General features: G+C 38.8%; 1 protein-coding gene across 3 annotated transcripts in view; it reads right to left on the bottom strand.

Moving 5' to 3' along the window:
• dennd1b (DENN/MADD domain containing 1B) overlaps window positions 1–17311 on the bottom strand; it is a 131356-nt gene that overhangs the window by 106690 nt on the left and 7355 nt on the right. For all 3 annotated transcript variants that reach the window (XM_055020310.1, XM_055020314.1, XM_055020322.1), the window contains exon 3: window positions 44–87. In XM_055020310.1, coding sequence (XP_054876285.1) covers window positions 44–87 — 44 coding nt within the window. The remainder of the gene's footprint in view (window positions 1–43; window positions 88–17311) is intronic.

Below are 17311 nucleotides of genomic sequence, written 5' to 3'. Positions count from 1 at the left end.
GATTTGGAGAGAGTGGAAAAAGAAAAGCAGAGTGTGTTCCAACCTGGTCTGTGTGGTCCTGGGGGAAGCTCCACAGCACGGTTGGATCTAGAGGTAATTGACAGACAGCATTAATCAGCGGGTGAGAAACACACCGTCTACGCTAGCTGCCTCAGATCACATACATATTAATGAGAGGGGTGGGGGCAAGGGTGGCTGCTGCGAGCCTGTGCACACACACACTCATATGCTGACATGCACACACACTCACATGGAGCAGCGCACACTGAAAGACAAGAGAGTATCTAGGCTGACTGTGTTGTAAATATGCAAATCTATATCCTCAGTGTAGATATGATAGCTGATATTATACACCGAATCATGCACGTTTAACAAAGTCACAATAACACACTCTGGTTTATTTGCTTAATTATTCCTACATTGATGCAAGCTTTGCTGTTTTGCTGGGATGTAAATCTTAAACCAAAAGGTCGATTACTATAAAAGGGTTCTGATTTCTATTTTCAGTAAACAATAGAAAAACATAAATGAGAGATTAAACAGGATTATCATTGGATTTGCAGATCAAGTAAATTACCTACTTATAATAACTGTTTTGTTCGATGCAAAAGCTTAGCTGGTTTTGTTAAACATTATTATTCAAATGTTTTGAGTGAACAGTAGGAGCTGATCAGGTGAAAATAGACATTTCTGGATATTTGCACATATCATCTGAGTGAGTGGGTGAGACTCAGTGGGAATTTATTACTGTTTTGAACAAATAAGGCTGAGACTAGTCAAAGGAACTAAATTTACAAAATGTCCTTAATTTAAATGGTGGCAAAGAGCAAAAAAAAGGAATCAGAAAATGAAAGATCACTAAAACCAGCCGGTCGGAAGCTCAAAAATTATACCTTAGGAAACAGTATTTTTTCATTCCTGCTGCTACACAACTAAAGAGAGCAGAACTTTTTGTAGATAACAGGAAGGCTGATTAAAATAAAGGCAAGCTACACTGCTCTCTAATTCCATTCCATTCATTAAAATGAAGCTTAAAATGGATTTAGAAATGTCAACTGTTATGGTCTACATTCAGTAGAATATATAAACAAAGATTACATTATGGTACAACTAGCTGCACTAAATAACTTAAATTATAAGATACTGAAGCCAGATGAAAAAGTCAACTCTAATAATGTTTTTACTATAAAATAACAGGAAATCCTGTTTTACAACAGGTGTGCATGTCATAAGGTTAGATTTACTCCTAATATCTATAAATTACTGACTTGACGGCAGCATTAACAGCGTTTAAAATATGTACATATTTTAATGTCTTATACGTCATACTTTACTAAAGTTGGGAAAGAAAAATGACTAGGCTTAAATCAGTTTCAGTACAACAAAGTTAGGCAAAAACTTGAGAAAGGAACAAAGGAGCGAATTTGCAGTTTCACCGTCATATTAACTTGTGTTTGAGTTTTCACACCATAGAACCAGTTTGTGCCATGTGTTCGAGAGCAGGCGGGCGCCCAGCTATAGTCTGAACATGGGGTTATCTGGTAAACATGGCTTCCACAGCTCTGAGTTCATCTCGTGACCCTGGCAGGAACAGCATCGGTTGAAGCAGACCAGCTTTTGCGTGCCAAGTTCACTCTGGCAGATGGACTACAGAGTAAAAATAAACACGTCTACGTCTCTGCTCAAAGAAAACTGAATGAGTGAATGAGAAGAAATTTTAAAAGAAACATTAGTCTTAAACAACGGTGAATAAAAAGCAGTAGTAGAAATCAAATGAAAAGCCAACATGTAATCACACAGTGTTAGGAGAGGCTTCATGGCTGTGAGAATCAGAAACACAATGGCAGCGTACACGACGGCGCGGCAGCAGAACCCGTGGTGCCTTACGTAATCCTATTGGATAATTTCATGGGTCTCATCCTGAAAAGAGCAGCCCAGTAAAAAAATAAATAAAAAGAACACCAGACCTCAAAGCTCAGCAATCCAACTATGACTACCCCCTTTCTTTCTACCCTATGATCTGGCACAGTCAGGGCTATTTTATGGTGATTTAGTGGGTGAGAGAATAGAGACGCTTGCTGGAGATGAATGACAGACATGAAGAGGGACAAGAAGTCTGGAGACGAGAAAGAGCCTGAGAAGACATGGGAACATGGAGGTTTGTTGTGTAGAGTGGCTACTTTCAGCACTCAAAGTTGTGTGGGGGTCCCACCAACAAGAACCACTATAATTATATTCCTGTTTCTTATTGCTTTTAACCGTGTTAACAGCTTAAATGATGGACACCAATGTGTAGAACATGACTGAACACAAAATGAAGTTGTGAAAAAAGGTACCACAAAACTGAGCAAACATGGCTCTAAAATAGTGTCTCTCTCTAACCCAACTCATATTTTTTAACAATCATGGTTCCAGAAGGATGGATAGAGAAAAAACAGACAGATGGACAAACTGACAGACTCTGTGAGGCAACCCACTTCATCATGTGGAGCTTAATCCAGACCTTCACATTTAAATTATGCAATTGAAAAACACATTTGAAATTGATTATGAAGCTGGCACAAAACAGAATAAATACAGTATTAGAAACATGCTAAGCTGATTGCTGAGAACCTTTCAGGAAACTCTTCAGAGATTTATACCAAAGCAATCAAGCGTCTGACACATGCACTGCCTACATTACATCAACCAAGTTTCTAAACTTTGTTCTTTCAACTATTTTCTTTCTGATAATTTTTAGATGGAATAACTCCACCTTTGAAATGCCTTGACATAACTTCTGGGTGTATATCAGGAGTTACAGCTCTAACAAAAAGCTTTAACTTGAACATGTAAATACTTATCGCCTTTTCATCAGATTCATTCCAGGTTCTTTCAGGAGCTTATTTCTCTTTTTTCAACTGCTAATCATTTTTCTTCTGCATTCCACGCTATTTGTCACCATCTTCTCCCTCCATTTTTCTCAGTTAAAACATATTTCTGCTTCATTTCAGGTCTTCATCTCCTCAAATGATAAGCATCACTCAGCCATTCTTACCCAAGATATTCTACAACACAACTCTTTCCCCTCTTATTACCTTCTAATGTCTGTCATATTCCGGTTTGCATCCTGGCTCCTTCTCTATTTTTCACACTTCATTCACCCCTCCCATTGAAGATGTTGGGCGAATGGTGGATGTAAAAAGGACGCTGAAGGGGTTAAAGCTGAAAGTTGAAGGTTACAGAGGTGAAGAGATCCCTGCTGCTATGCCGAGGGACACACGTTACCCTGACAGATCTTCAATATTTAGCTATCACAATTTTAAAATGTCCACGTCAGCTGTTTCTTCTGCTCAAAAGGTAAAATCCATCACATCACAAACTCTGAAAATGCCTAATTTAGTCTGTTAAAAGCTTTGCACAGAGATTTACTTTGGAAACTGGAAAAGCAGAAGTTTTGGAGAACAAATGCAGGCTTGTGTCGTCAAAAATAAATATGTACAGTTAATGTAAATATGAATTCTACAAAAAAGCTGCATTTTTCGAAAGTCTTTCCTTGAACAACATAAGCACAGCAGAATTGAACTGATACATTTCTAACAAGGTTCTTGTTCTTTTTCGCACATTGTTATCCCTCTTTGCAGCTGCTTGTGCACACATCCATCGTTCACACTAAGACCTACTTGCATTATACATTTATTTAGAAAAAATTCTCTGTCACCTCTATCAATGCCAAAAACAAAAAAAAGGCTGGATGTGTTTTTATTGGATTTTCTACAGCTGACACAAGCTATAAAGAGTTGTTGGATGCCGCATAAGAACAGTCAATTTTATGTGACACTAGTGGCAGCAAGACTGACAGAATGAAAACAACCTATAGAATATATCACCCCAATGTAGCGTAAACAAATCCAATGGGTGAGAATTGAATTGAAATCACCTATTGAGAGTTAGATTCCTGCATTCACACCCAGGAAAATCGAGGTGGGGCCAATGTGACGAAAAAGCTCAAGAAGTGACCGCTGGTGCCTGAGTGCAGCGTGTGTGAAAATGTGTACTGCATGAGTAGATATGTGTTTACAGATGGATAGCAAGCTCAGGAGTGAGTATTTACAGTACAGTGACTTGTCCATTGATCCCTGAGGGCTTCAAGCATGGCTGACCTCCCCAAGCCACAGTGGGGGCAACAATCCGGCAGCCCTGAGCCATGACACAGATACTAGTGAGGGAAGAGGGGCGGAGGGGGCCTGGGTGGTTGATATGGTTCAAAAATCAATGTTTTGGCTACTTTTAACACGCCTGTCATTAAAAGCCGGAGGCGGGAGGATCAGCCGGTAATTAGAAATAATATGTGAAAGCTACAAAACAATTAGATTTGCAACATGTTAAACAGACAATGGTTCTAAAATCAACCAATCAGCTTACAATTATTTATCTCCTTTCGCTAATTAGCAATCAAAAGGATAAATACTGGAAAGATTTTTAAAAATCTAAATATTTTCTAGAAATGCATCAAATTAATATCAACATCAATGTGAAATAATCATATCACAAAGGACTGTTAGGAGCAGGAGTGCACAGATCAATCAACTGGCAATAATTTCCTTAATTTTGGATAATTTGCTTTAGAAACCAATCTTATCCATCGATCTCGTCTCCTTCCGCAAACATGTGAAAATCAGCTTCCCCTTCTGCTCTGCTGTGAGAGCAGTGACTGACGGACCCGCCCACCAGGTGACGTCTAAACTTTTCATTTATATTTCAGAACACCTAAATTTGTATTGTTATTCTTCAATGTCACTCAATAAAATTACACTGAGGTTAGATAAAATACTTTAAATGTTGCATGTTATATTATAAAGTTTTAAAAATTGCTATTGGTTACAATAAATCTTATTGGTGAATCTCTAAGTGCAACCCATCTCACTCATCTCTGATCTTATATCAACTCTAAGATTAGAGATAAAATAAACTTTCTGCTTTACCTCCATTTCTTTAATTTTACCCACAAATCTTTGTCTGCTGCCTCTAAATGAGAAACTTTGGCATGTTCGTCTTGGCATAAATCTGTGCTTCTTGGGATTTTCAAGTAGGGTAGAAAGAAGCTGCTGGCAGAGGATGTCATTCCTAATGCTGCTGGCTGGAGGAAAAAGTTGGCACATTTTACCAGTGTGTCAGAAACCTCACACTGCCCAGCGCTGCACAGAGAGTTATTCAACTTGAAGTCATTTTGTCACTGAAAGAGAGAGGAAAAAAACATGCCTACTAACTTTGACTGACACAGTGCTGGATAAAAATATCCTTTTCAAACAACTGGAATAAGCATATGATGAACGTGGAATACGCCCACGGACCAGAGGCAGATTTGTGCTCTGTACTTCTATATGATCACCTTAGCAGTAACAGAGGCACTTTAAAACTGGGACTTCAGTGAAGCACAAAAAGAGCCAACTCTAAATCCAGTGTGAATACACATTTAGATGAAAGCTTTTGGTTTATAATTCTCTATACTATGTGAATCAAACACAGACTTGGAGCCCTCATGGCCATGCAGTGTTGTAAAGGCATAAAAATGCACTTTTTTCTCCATTGACGACTGAATGTGAGTGAATAGGAGGCCTGTTTGTTAAGGGAGGCCAAATCCCATATGGCGAACAGCAGCTCTTCTGGTGAGAAGAGAAGCTGAGAAAGCCACCGGCAGCCCCTCTCCTCCATCCGTGTTGCAGAGATGAAGGGATGTAGCGCCTGCCTCTTCTTGTTCCTCTTTTCTTCCCTCTCCCTTTGCCTCTTCTACTCCTTCTTTCGTGGCCAGGGGTTAAACTGCTGCACTCTAACCTCCTTGGCAAAGATTTCATTCACTCACTTTCTCTCGCTCGCTCTCATCTCAGGCAGAGACTTATTTCACAGTATGTAGTGGATTAGGCCCCCTCATATGCCCCTGGACAAAAGCATTGTTTTAGCACTAGCCTGTTTGCTAAAACTGGAGGAAGCTAGCACTACTAAGCGTCCACAATACGGCCATTGTGGACAGGGGGCTAAAGGGACTGTGCCTCGGAGGCCGTCTAGACTTTGAGCCAGGGCCGACTGGAGAATCGGGAGGAGAAAATCCCATCAGGCAGTGGAGTGAAAGTTAACTAAGGTAACCTGCTGTGAACCTGATGAAGATGTCAAGCCAACATATGGCAAAAAATGTCTATTGTCAGAAGAAGAAGCTTTCTTCCCTCTGATGGCGGCAACGCTGGAGGAGGCGGAGACGAGGGGCAGCTAAAGAAAACTAAGGGGGGTTGAACAACCTAAAGGGAGGAATAAGTGCGGTGGTCATCGTTTTACTTCTGGATCAGCAGTCTTATTCTGGCCGGGAGGGGGCCCGGCCCCTCCGCTCACAATTAAAGGCGTAAGCAGATTAACTGGCATCTTTCAAAAGCCAGCAGAAAGAAAAACACACTCAGGGACGTTTAAAACTGGTTTTTCAATTTGCCTATCATGTCTCGTACTGCAAATGGCATTACACTTCATGCTGATTTTGAATGTTTTCAGACACATCTTAAAACTATGACATGCTCCTTAAGTTTACTAATCTTGATTGGTCACACTGTGTTGTTAAAGTAAGGACTGCAAAGTGAGAGAAAAACCCAGTTTTCTGGAAAACATACCTGGATTCAAGTCATTTATCATATTTATTTTATTTTATTTTCCGTTTTAGTTATATCTAACACTCTAAAATCTTTTCTTTTTTTTTTTTTAGATAAGCACCATCAAATGCATCACAAAGCTGATCTAGAGAACATCTGTAAATAGGTCTCCATTTTCACAGGAGTGATGAGATTTGCTTCCAAATGCTTAAAAATTTGAATAAACAAAGAGAAAAAAACAACCTCTAAGGTAGAGTCTGAGCTGCCAGCCAAAAAACCCAACTGGCAGCCTTCACATGTGAGAGATGCTGGCCTGAGGGATTTCCAAGCCATCTCTACAGATACATCTGAAAAAGATAAACAACAGTCTCAGTTGGAAGGGGAAGAAAGACCGAGCTGCATGGAGATGATGTGACCCTATTAATGCCACATTAGTTGTTCCGTCTTCCCCAGCAATGTGAGAAAAATGCTTCAGTGGGATGAGCTGAGAGAAAGAGAGAGAGAGGGGGTGGAGAAGAGGTGGAGAGAGAGAGAGAGTGAGAGAGACAGAATGAGAGGAGTGAAAGCAATACTGTCTCCGGGCTAGTTGGGATGCAACCCAATTTCACAGCTTCACGAATGAGTGGCACAGCATATGGATGCAACCTTTGTGACAGCCTCTCTGTATCACCACGTATCAGCGTTGATATTCCCAGTCAGATTCCATACTGGTCCAACATTATGTCAAACACCAGCGTCGCATGACTGCATCTTCAACACAGCCACCACACAGCGTGTTTGTTAAGAGGAAGGGTCCTGCTTTAAACAGGAACATAAACTAAAACGGCATCTCCACGGGTGGAGTCCGTTGACTTTACTCTGTAGTGTTTCAGGCCTTGAACATTAAAGCATTTTTTTGCAGGTCATATCAGTGTTTATTTACGAACACGTGACAGAGGAACGAACCACGTCGTTTTGGCCAGAGTGCCACCGAGTAAACGCAGTGATTTCATTGCTGGGTGCTGCTAGTTGGCTGAAACATGTCTTTATGTAAATGCATATGTCTCTGCATATGTTCCAACCATCTGCTTTCATCAAAACATCTATGAAAATAAAGACAAATAACAGTTCTATGAACTCAGTCAAAGGCAAAGTGAAGGAGAGGGCTGGTGTGACTACATTAATAAACAAAGGGGGTTTTTTTTATGTGCATAATACATGGTATTTAGAACCCCCAAGTAAATACTTTGTAGAATCAAATTTTGCTAGTTGTCTTAGAGAACCTCTATAACTGCTTTGTTCATCTCGAGGCTTACATTTCACTCCCTTCTTCGTAAAATTTCATCATTTCACTAACATTGAATGGAGAGTTGCTTTGTACATGCATTTTTAAGTCTTGACACAAATTCTCAAAAGTATTTATGTCTGGACTTGGACTAGGACATTCTGACAGATGAATATGCTTTAATATCCATGCGTTATTTAGTCCACTGAAGCTGTGGGTGGATTTTCTGTCCTGCCTCAGTCTCTCGGAGGCATCTTCCATGATTTTTCTCCATTAGCTCCAAATATCTTCACTCAGTCCAACTTTACTCTCCCTGCTGAAGATAAGAATTCCCACTGCATAACGCTGCCACCACCATTTTTAGAGTACTTTAGGTTAGTTGACAATTATTTTGATAATTGATTCATTGTAATTAATTGTTTCAGCCCTAGTGCACCTACTGCAGTGCAGGTTTTCCAACCCACACAAGAGTTTGTACGTACTTTGATCTGATCAGAGGAGTCTCTTCCACATGCTTGCTTTGTCCTCTAGATGACACTGCAAGTAAGACATCGTTTGGCTTTCTTTCAGAATTTGTTTTTATCTTATTACTCTTGAAGACCATGTTTCTGGAGAGAATGATCCACATTTGTCATCTCAAGAGATTCACCCAGCTGAGCAGTGGTTCAGCGCCTCCAGAGCTACAAAGATTGCTGCTCTTCTTGCACATCGGCTATGTGTTGCTAAAGTTGGAGTTTTCCTAAAAAGATCAGGGGTGCCTGATTGAAGATCTAACAAATAACAGAGAATCTGAAAAAAACAATGTATAAAAAAAAACCTGCAACAAATGGTTCAAAGTGCAATTAAAAATTCTAAGAACATGTAAAATAAATAATAAATCTTTACTGCCCTATAGAAAACTCAAGACCAATACAGATATTAATACTGGATCAATTGATAATCTATATTCTTCACCACATTGTGTTTTAGTTTTCCTTCACTAATGAGTCCTAACAAACCTCACACTGTCCTCACAGAACAGCTAAATAAATGTTGAACAAAGCTGGATTCCATTTAATTAAGATTATAAACCATTTTGCACCTTTAGTGTTTGTCTATCACAGAACATTTCAAGGGTTTGCTTGGTAATTTTCTAAAAGCTGCTGCTGCGGTCTTTGTTAGACGACTGTTTTTAAGCAAAAACGCCGTGTGCAGCACAGAAGCTCCTTGAGGTGTAGAGGGAATCGATCTCAGTTAATGTCACATGGCACAGCACCCAGAGGCAGCCGCGTGGCGCTGATGACACTGTAAAGCCTTGCCTTTGGCGGCTACATGCTCGGTGCTGCCGAGCTGCGATTTGAAGTTCACATGCAAAGGCTGACAGACAGACAGCTCTCAGTCAGCCAGTCCTTCCACAGGGAAGGCAACATACCTGGATCTGTTAAAAGCGTACAACACTACCTAAACTCAAACATATACACAGGGGCCTCAGCATGCTGCAGGACTGATGGACTGCGCACTGACAGAAAAACACTGGCAAAACATCACCAAAATGCAGCTTTGCACACACAAGAATGATCCACTCCTCCATGTAATTTAGCAAAAACTACCGCATGTCAACTTTTGACGAACTACACTTCAAGGGAAGTAAACATGCTGGGGGTTTTTGAGAAAATTTGGCTTGTTCAGCTTAATGTAAATCTAAAACCAAAGGGAAAACCAGAAACTATTTAAGCATACTCTGATCAAACTTTTGACAGGGAGAAATCTTGAAAAGCCAGTTTTTCAGTGTGAAACAACTTGCAGTGCAAAATTATGCCATCTAGCACAGCACAAACTCCAACTTTGCTCTGAGTTCGTGGAAACACTGTGCAAATGCTAAATCTGAAGAACACAAAAATGCAGACGTTGAAAGAACACAGGAACCCGGAGTCGGACAATTTATTGTGAACACATAAAAACACAAGTAAGTGAGCTATAAATGTAAGAGGAATCTACTGCCTTAAAGAAAAAATAGCTTTAAAAATGGCCACACAGTACTCAAGCTGTGTAAATCTAATCTGGAATATTTTAAAAGATGAAGGAAATGAGAGGCAATATATTCAAGTGTTTCCACCTGGCGGTAAAAGTAAAACGGCCGACAGAACCCTGCCTCTGTAAGCCAGAGGACCATGAAACGATAGCAAAGCTCCAAGCTAACTCGGAAAAGACAAAGGTAATTGAAAAGTTCATCTTAGATAAAAAAAAAATTGTGATTATTGATTATTGCTATAGTTTTTCACTCAATGGAGAATTCTTTCCACATTTTACAGGTGGTTGGAGTCATCTTTTGTTCCACCACAAACACAGCAGATGTGTTTCTAATTGCGAAAGTGATCAAGGAGAGATAAAATTACTTCCTAACAGAGAGCTTCAGGTTGTGACTTGATCAGATACTTGTCAAACTTACAAGAGAACACTTGATGATTAAGAAAAACCACAATCGGAATGGCAATTCCAAATAAAAGACTGAATGTGGTGGATGTTTTGAATTCCCTGCTCCAGATTGTGGAAGGCAGGAACGATTCATCCTGTTAAATGATTCAATGAAGGTAAATAACCTTCATCGAAGTTCATGTATCAGATAATAAAACAGTCACATTGTGATACGGGATTAGAACGTTTTTCTTTCTTGACCATGAATGAATACAATATAAAAGACTCCAGCCCAGGACTTCAGCATGTAAAAATATATAAATAGATAAAAGTGATAAATTGAATTTAAATTTTTAACACATCTAAATCAATGTAATTAACTTAAACACACTAAAGCTCCTATCTTTTTTTAATACTATAAACAAGCCTCATAAGAACCATAATTTATGAAATATTACTAAATATTTGTGCCTTATATTAGAACATCAGTTAATAACTAAACCTGTCTTAATAACTTTGTACATGGAAATTCACACTAAAATCTGCAATGAAAATTTGAAGCTCCAACACTGGTGGATTTGTGGTTGTTCAAAGAACAGTGCAAAGTAATTCAAACCTTTTAATTTCCAACAGCTGAACACAAACAGTTTAACTTAAGTGATCCCAGACTGACTGGAGTCCTAAACGTCAACACTTTAGCTACATTTCTCTTAAGGAATTAATACAAAAAGAAATGTCTAACAAAAAAAAAGCTGTCCAGTTGAGACATTAATTATTACTGGAAGGAGAAGGATTTATAAATGTGTCTTTATGCAGATATGCAAACAGAGACTGATTTAAGAGATCTGCAACGGTAAAAGGTCTGGACACTTACAGAGGCATCAAGATTGACCTATTTTTTTTTCCGTCCTAAAAAAGTAGGCCAGAGCCCAAATTAGGAGCCAGTAGGGGTGCCACACGCGTGTAAACGCCTTCGTCTTTACAGTAATTGTTTGATGTTAGGCAAACTAGGAGCAGCCTCAAGTGGCGAGACGTAGCCTGAGGGCATCGCTGTTGACATGTAAATATCAAGAATGAAAGCTGAAATGACAGCACAGACAGTCGGCTTGTACTCTTGGCTGTGCTTGGATTTGGCCTTGACCATAAAATTAAGGTTTAAAGGACCAGGGAAGTCTACATGTCCACATACCAGTCCTCATATCATGTCAGTAAAGAGGCTGATTTTCTTAATAGGCGGGAGAAACACATTTTCATCTTTTGTCATTCATCTTTCATAGTATTAAACTGACACTGGCCCAATGAAACTAGAATGTAACTGGGACTCATTCTTTAACAAAGTCATGCTTTTTTTTCTCACCGTGCAAATAAATGCAATCTAAAAATTAGAGTGATGAACTTTAGAACATAGTTGAAAAGGTAAAGTACATGTAAAAAAATAATTCTGCTATTTTCTTTCAAATAAGTTAAATCAAATTCAGTTAGACTAATTTATGTGTACAGCACCAATTCACCACAACAGTCATCTGAAGGACCTTTACAAAGTAAATACATCAACCGTAAACACAGAGTTACATTATTTCAATTCAACCCAAAAAATACATTGAATTTCATACATTCAAGATCAGTCCTAGTTATAATACTAGCCAATGAAAAACCAACTTTAAAAATCTGGGATGAGTTCGAACAAGTAGGACTTTTAGATTATGCTAATATGTTCAATTACTCTGAAATCTCAAATAAATTTAAAATGAGCTATACAAGTAAATTTGACTAGATCAAACCAGGCTAAAAGTTGTTGCTACCTCAGACTGACTACCTCTGACTGATCATCTTGTTAGCATGTTTGGGAGGATGCTCAAAATGATTTGAATAGAACCATTTATCTCTTCTTCCATGAAGTCATCACAGCTCAGAGCTTAGGAAATAGATAGTTCCTAAGCTACAGTTCTAAAAAAAACAACTAAGATTGTTCTGATAAGAAAAACATTTGATGCATTATTCCTTGTTTAAGTTATGACCAATATTGTGACTATTGCAATATAAAATTTGCTTAAAGCTCTGTCTGAGTTGTACAGTATTTATTATAAACAGAACACAAAATGTTTTAGGGTGAAAACTGTGTTCTGTAAAAAAAAAAAAAAAAAAAACGAAGTTCATTCAACAGAGAAAAATTCATTTCTGCATTTTAAACTTTAATTTTGTCTCAAGTGGTGATGTGCTACTTAAGTGTAAATTAACTAAGCCCAGAATCACCACAGAACACCTCAATCTCCAAGTATGGTGCCAGTTTGCTATGTATCGAAGATAATGTCTCTATATCAATCTTCTCCTGACTTCCTCCTCCTCACTGGACAAATCCTAACTTAAAATTTGAGGTCCAGGCTTTACAATAAACCGCTTTCATCTTGGGTGGATATTGTGTATTGCAATGATACCTGAGTTCACTAATCCAAAACGAAACATGATCACTTTTCTGCAACTGTCAGCTGAATTCTCACCAACTTAGTGCTTCCTTTTTTTGGTGTGCTTTTTTATTAAACATTGAATCTCAATTTGAGACATGGGGAAAAAAAGAATGAAATCCTATCATGACATATCATAAAAGTCAACATCTTAATTTTTTTTCCCCTCAAATCCAATTTAACAGACTAGCACAGATTATCATCACCAAAGCTATATTAAACCAAAGGCTGAGCTAATCCTGTTCGTTTGTGGGCTAAACTAGGCCACACTGGTATTACACACATAAGTACCTGCCAATTATTGTGCTTTGACTCAGAAAATCAGGTTTTACACAGTTGTTGGAGTACAACAGTACACATTTGCACCATCTGCTGTGCAAAGCATACGGCATATACTAAATCATCTGTCACATTTTGACAGGACTCATATGAATGAAGGACAACAACAACTTTTTTTTTGTTCTTGAAGCGTTGTGCAGATGGACATTTTTGTGGCCTCATAAAAACGTCCATCACAAAAGCACATAAAACTGCCACAGATTTTTAGAAATAAAATTCAACAGTGATCACAGGAAAATAAATCCAGCTGCCAGCCCATAAAATTGCACAGTACATGGAGAAAACGCACAAACAAAACAAAAAAAAAAGACAAGCCACCAAGAAGACTGTTGCAAGACTGCAAGTGGGATAATGTGATGAAACTCTTCTGCATTCATCAAAATCTTTTCATTTTAAATTATTGATCGGGTTCCTACTTTTCCCCACTTTTTCGCCATGAAAAGGGGAAGTCTAAAAATAGCCTGCTGGTGTCAGTGCCTAGAAGTCTTTCCATGATCCCCCTCCCTCCCTAACCTTCCTCTCCCCCCTTCAGTCTGGCAGCATTAGTGAATTCAGATGAGCCTCCTGCAGTTCTCCCAGCTTCTGAGTCTCAATCTTAAAGATGCAGTCACACATACACCCCTACAAACAACGCAGAATCTACCTGTATCCACACACAGCCGAAACATACAGTTCCCCTGGAGTTTCAGTGCTGCATCGGCGAGCGAGAAGGCTCTACCAACAAACCTCTGCGTCTTGGTTCTGAGTTGATATGTTACCACCAGCAGAGTTTTTGCCTCTTTTTTTAGCCTCCCATCTTCATTCTCTGTCCAACACTTGGCACCGTGTTTATATTGTAAATACTATAAGTCTGCAAAGTTTAGAGAAGTCACACAAGAGTGAATGATTTCCTTCCTCTCTACACTCTTGCCATCAAAAGTCTCTTTCTCTGTCATTACAAGTCATCAGAAGGTGAGACAGAAGGTTTGCAACTTGTCACTCTTTAACCAACAGTGTGATCACGAAGAAGAAGGAAGAGAGGTGGCTGATGCAACATGAAAAAGACACCAGTAGTTTCAGAACAGATGGTTAGTTTGAATCAGTCAGTTTTAATACCAATATGAGAGCAATATATGAATGATTGTTCTCAGAGAAATTACACCTGCAAATATGAGAAATTCATTGTAATGTTTCTATGTTATGGCAAGCAGGAGTGAATAAGGGAGTGAGGACTCCAATCAAGAGCTCTTACTGAAGTTAGTCTTCAGTATAAAATCATAAAAATATTTCAAAAAGCCTTCAAATTTATATACCAAGATCAGTTTTCCACCAGAAGGCATCAGAATACTTCCAAAAAGCAGATAGTTCCAGTCAATAACTGCATTTCCATACAAGTGTGTGCAAAACTTTGCGCTAGTTCTGCAATTAACAGTGTTTCATTGAAAAAATAAAAATAAAAAATCACACATGAATAAGCGTGTTCACGCAACAAGTCATTAAAAAACATGCCACCCTATCATCCTCCTGTTGCCTTCTTTCTCTCTTCTGCCAGTAGTAACAGCCGGTTGTTGATCATATAACTTGTATGTTGCAAAAAAAGTCTCTCCACTGCTGAATACACTCATTTCAATACAGCCGAAAAACCACCTCATCCTAACGCAAACGCCTTTTTAGTGAAAAACATTACTTTTTTCTGAATCTGTTTGTTTCCATTACGCAAATCTATTTTCATAATTCCAATTTGTAAAATTATAAGGCGAATGGAAACACAGCTGCTGATCATGTGGATCATGATAAGGTTCCCAGAGTCTTTGGAAGACAAAGAGACCCACAGCATCACAGATCTTCTGCCCTACTTATAGTCAGCATGAGGTGTTTTTCCACATTTTTATCTTTTCTTTTTGGCTGCATACAGCTGGACTGTTAGATGTTGGAAAGCTTAAAGTTGGTCACTTCTGACTAAAGCACATGGTTATAGGTAAAGTGTCAGTATCGTTTAGCAAAGCTTACATTTGTTTGTGACGCAGAACAATACAAGCTTTTTCCTGTTTTGACTCCAAAACAGTGACTTAGCAAAGCATGTGCTGATTGTTATGGAGATTCTTTGACTTCCTGGTCCTTGTCTATCCTTGACTCTTGCTCAAGTAGGTTTAATTCTAAACAAGTGTAGATATAGAAAGTTTAGATGAGAAGTTGTTTTCCTGTCGTCCAGTGGAGGCTAAGTCCACTCAACTAGATCAACTAACTTGTAAACTTTACATGCATTTCTTCCCTTTCAGCTCTTCAGAGGCCTGGTGATGAATTGAAGAAGTGACAAAAGTAAAAGTTGCAGGAAGGACTTTTCCACCCCTGCTGCAGCAATTTTCTGAGTTATAAAGAATAACAGACGTTTCTTTCACTAAAATAGCATGTTCTCTTGTATTTCCCAATTTAAATAGTTGCTAAAAGCAACAGGCTGACGTATTAACACATTTTACACCTCAGTAAACAGGAAGTCATTTCTTACTCATTAAGAGTTCTTTGGCAAAGGTAGAATCTTAAAAAATTATTACGTTTGCACAGTACATCATGTTTATGCCGTTTCAAGAAATTCACAAAAGCAAGATCCACAACTCAAAAGCCTTTAGGCAAAAATATCTGACTTCAACAGAAGACTAAAAAATTTCTCAAACTAAAACTTTAGACTACTTCATTGACTGACTGCAGCCCTGCTCTCGTTAGGGGGTTTTCTGAAAGTCTACTCATTACCACGCCAAAGCAGGAAAGTGAAGACACTTCCTCAATTCTGTTCAAAGGAAACTGATTAAAAATAACAGTAGATGATATCAGGCCTTGTGTTTAACACTGAAGACTCACAAATTCTGTCTGGCTGAGACAGAAGAGAGAGGCAGAGGAGTTTAGAGATGAACAACGTGTGAGGAGCGGGGGCTGTCTCAGGAGTCTAATGACCAATCAACACCCTTCTTGCTGCCATGGCATCGACAAGTTCTCCAAAGGGCCTCCAGACTTGGTGTGAGCCCACCATGAACTCAACACGAAACTGGCAGGAAAATCAGACTTTAGATCCAACAATGGTTGGGTCACAGAATTGTGACATTTCGCAAAATGTCATCATGTTTTAAAACACTTTTTAAAACACGTACTACATAGAAGTTTTACTTAATAAGGGAAAAAAACTTTGCTAAATAAGAAGGGTGAACGAAAGAGTAAAACGACATGACAGTGCTGCTTGAGGAAGCTGAACCTGAGACACAGCAGTTTGATAGTAAAATATACAGACAAAAGTGGTCTTTTTATAATTATACAGCTCCAACTTCAAAAAGAAATATTTTGTCACTGCCCACTTTATTTAATACACCTGTTCAACTTCTTCTTAATACAAATTACAACTAAGACAATCACATGGCAACAATGAATTTAGCCATCTAATTATGCTGAAAATGACTTGAAACTGATCATCAGATTGGAGAACAAAAAGGATTCAAGAGACTTTTAATGTGCTCCGATTGTTAGAATTTCAGAAACTGCAGAGCTGCTGGGATTCTGCATACCTGGGGATTTGTTACAACCATCTACAACCAGATGGACTGTACCATCAGAAAACCACACCTGGTGCTGCTTCTCTCAGCTAAGAACAATAAACTCTCCAAAGACGCTCACTGAAATGAGGTAATAAAAGATTGGAAAACCTTTACCTGATGCAAGGAGACTCAATTTCAGAAATGTCCATGAGCAAACATGTAAGTATGGATTCATTCTACCTTGTATCAACAGCTGGTATCAGTGATTTAATGTGAGGGAGATATCTTCCTGGCATCCTATTACCAACAGCTCTGAGTGTACCTGCCTAATGCCACAGTGTACCTTTCTTCTGTTGGCTTCTCCTAGCAGAATGAAGCCGCATGTCACTAAGCTCATATTATCTCAAACTAGTTTCTTTGAAGAAGACAATGAGTAGTCCAATACTTCAATAATAATTGAGGTCCTTTATGCTGTGGAAGAAAAATGACTTCTCATCAGGGATTTGTAGGGGACAGCTTTGCAGGAACTGTAATATGCTATCATGTTAGCATGGGTTAAAACCTTTAAGAAAGGTTTCAGACATCTTGTTGAATCAATGTCACTCAGTATCAGGTCAGCTCTGAAGGCAAAACGGGGTCCAACCCAGTACTAAGTCATTTGTACCTCATAAAACGGCCAGTGTGATTTACTGTTCTCATGTTCCTACATTTTAAATGTTACCCTTCTGCTTCATGAAGTAA

Source organism: Poeciliopsis prolifica, unplaced genomic scaffold (genome assembly GCF_027474105.1).
Source record: "Poeciliopsis prolifica strain line A6 unplaced genomic scaffold, Auburn_PproV2 SCAFFOLD002, whole genome shotgun sequence".
Classification (NCBI taxonomy): Eukaryota; Metazoa; Chordata; class Actinopteri; order Cyprinodontiformes; family Poeciliidae; genus Poeciliopsis; species Poeciliopsis prolifica.
The sequence above is the reverse complement of the archived record's forward strand: the minus strand, read 5'-3'. Positions and strand labels throughout refer to the sequence as shown.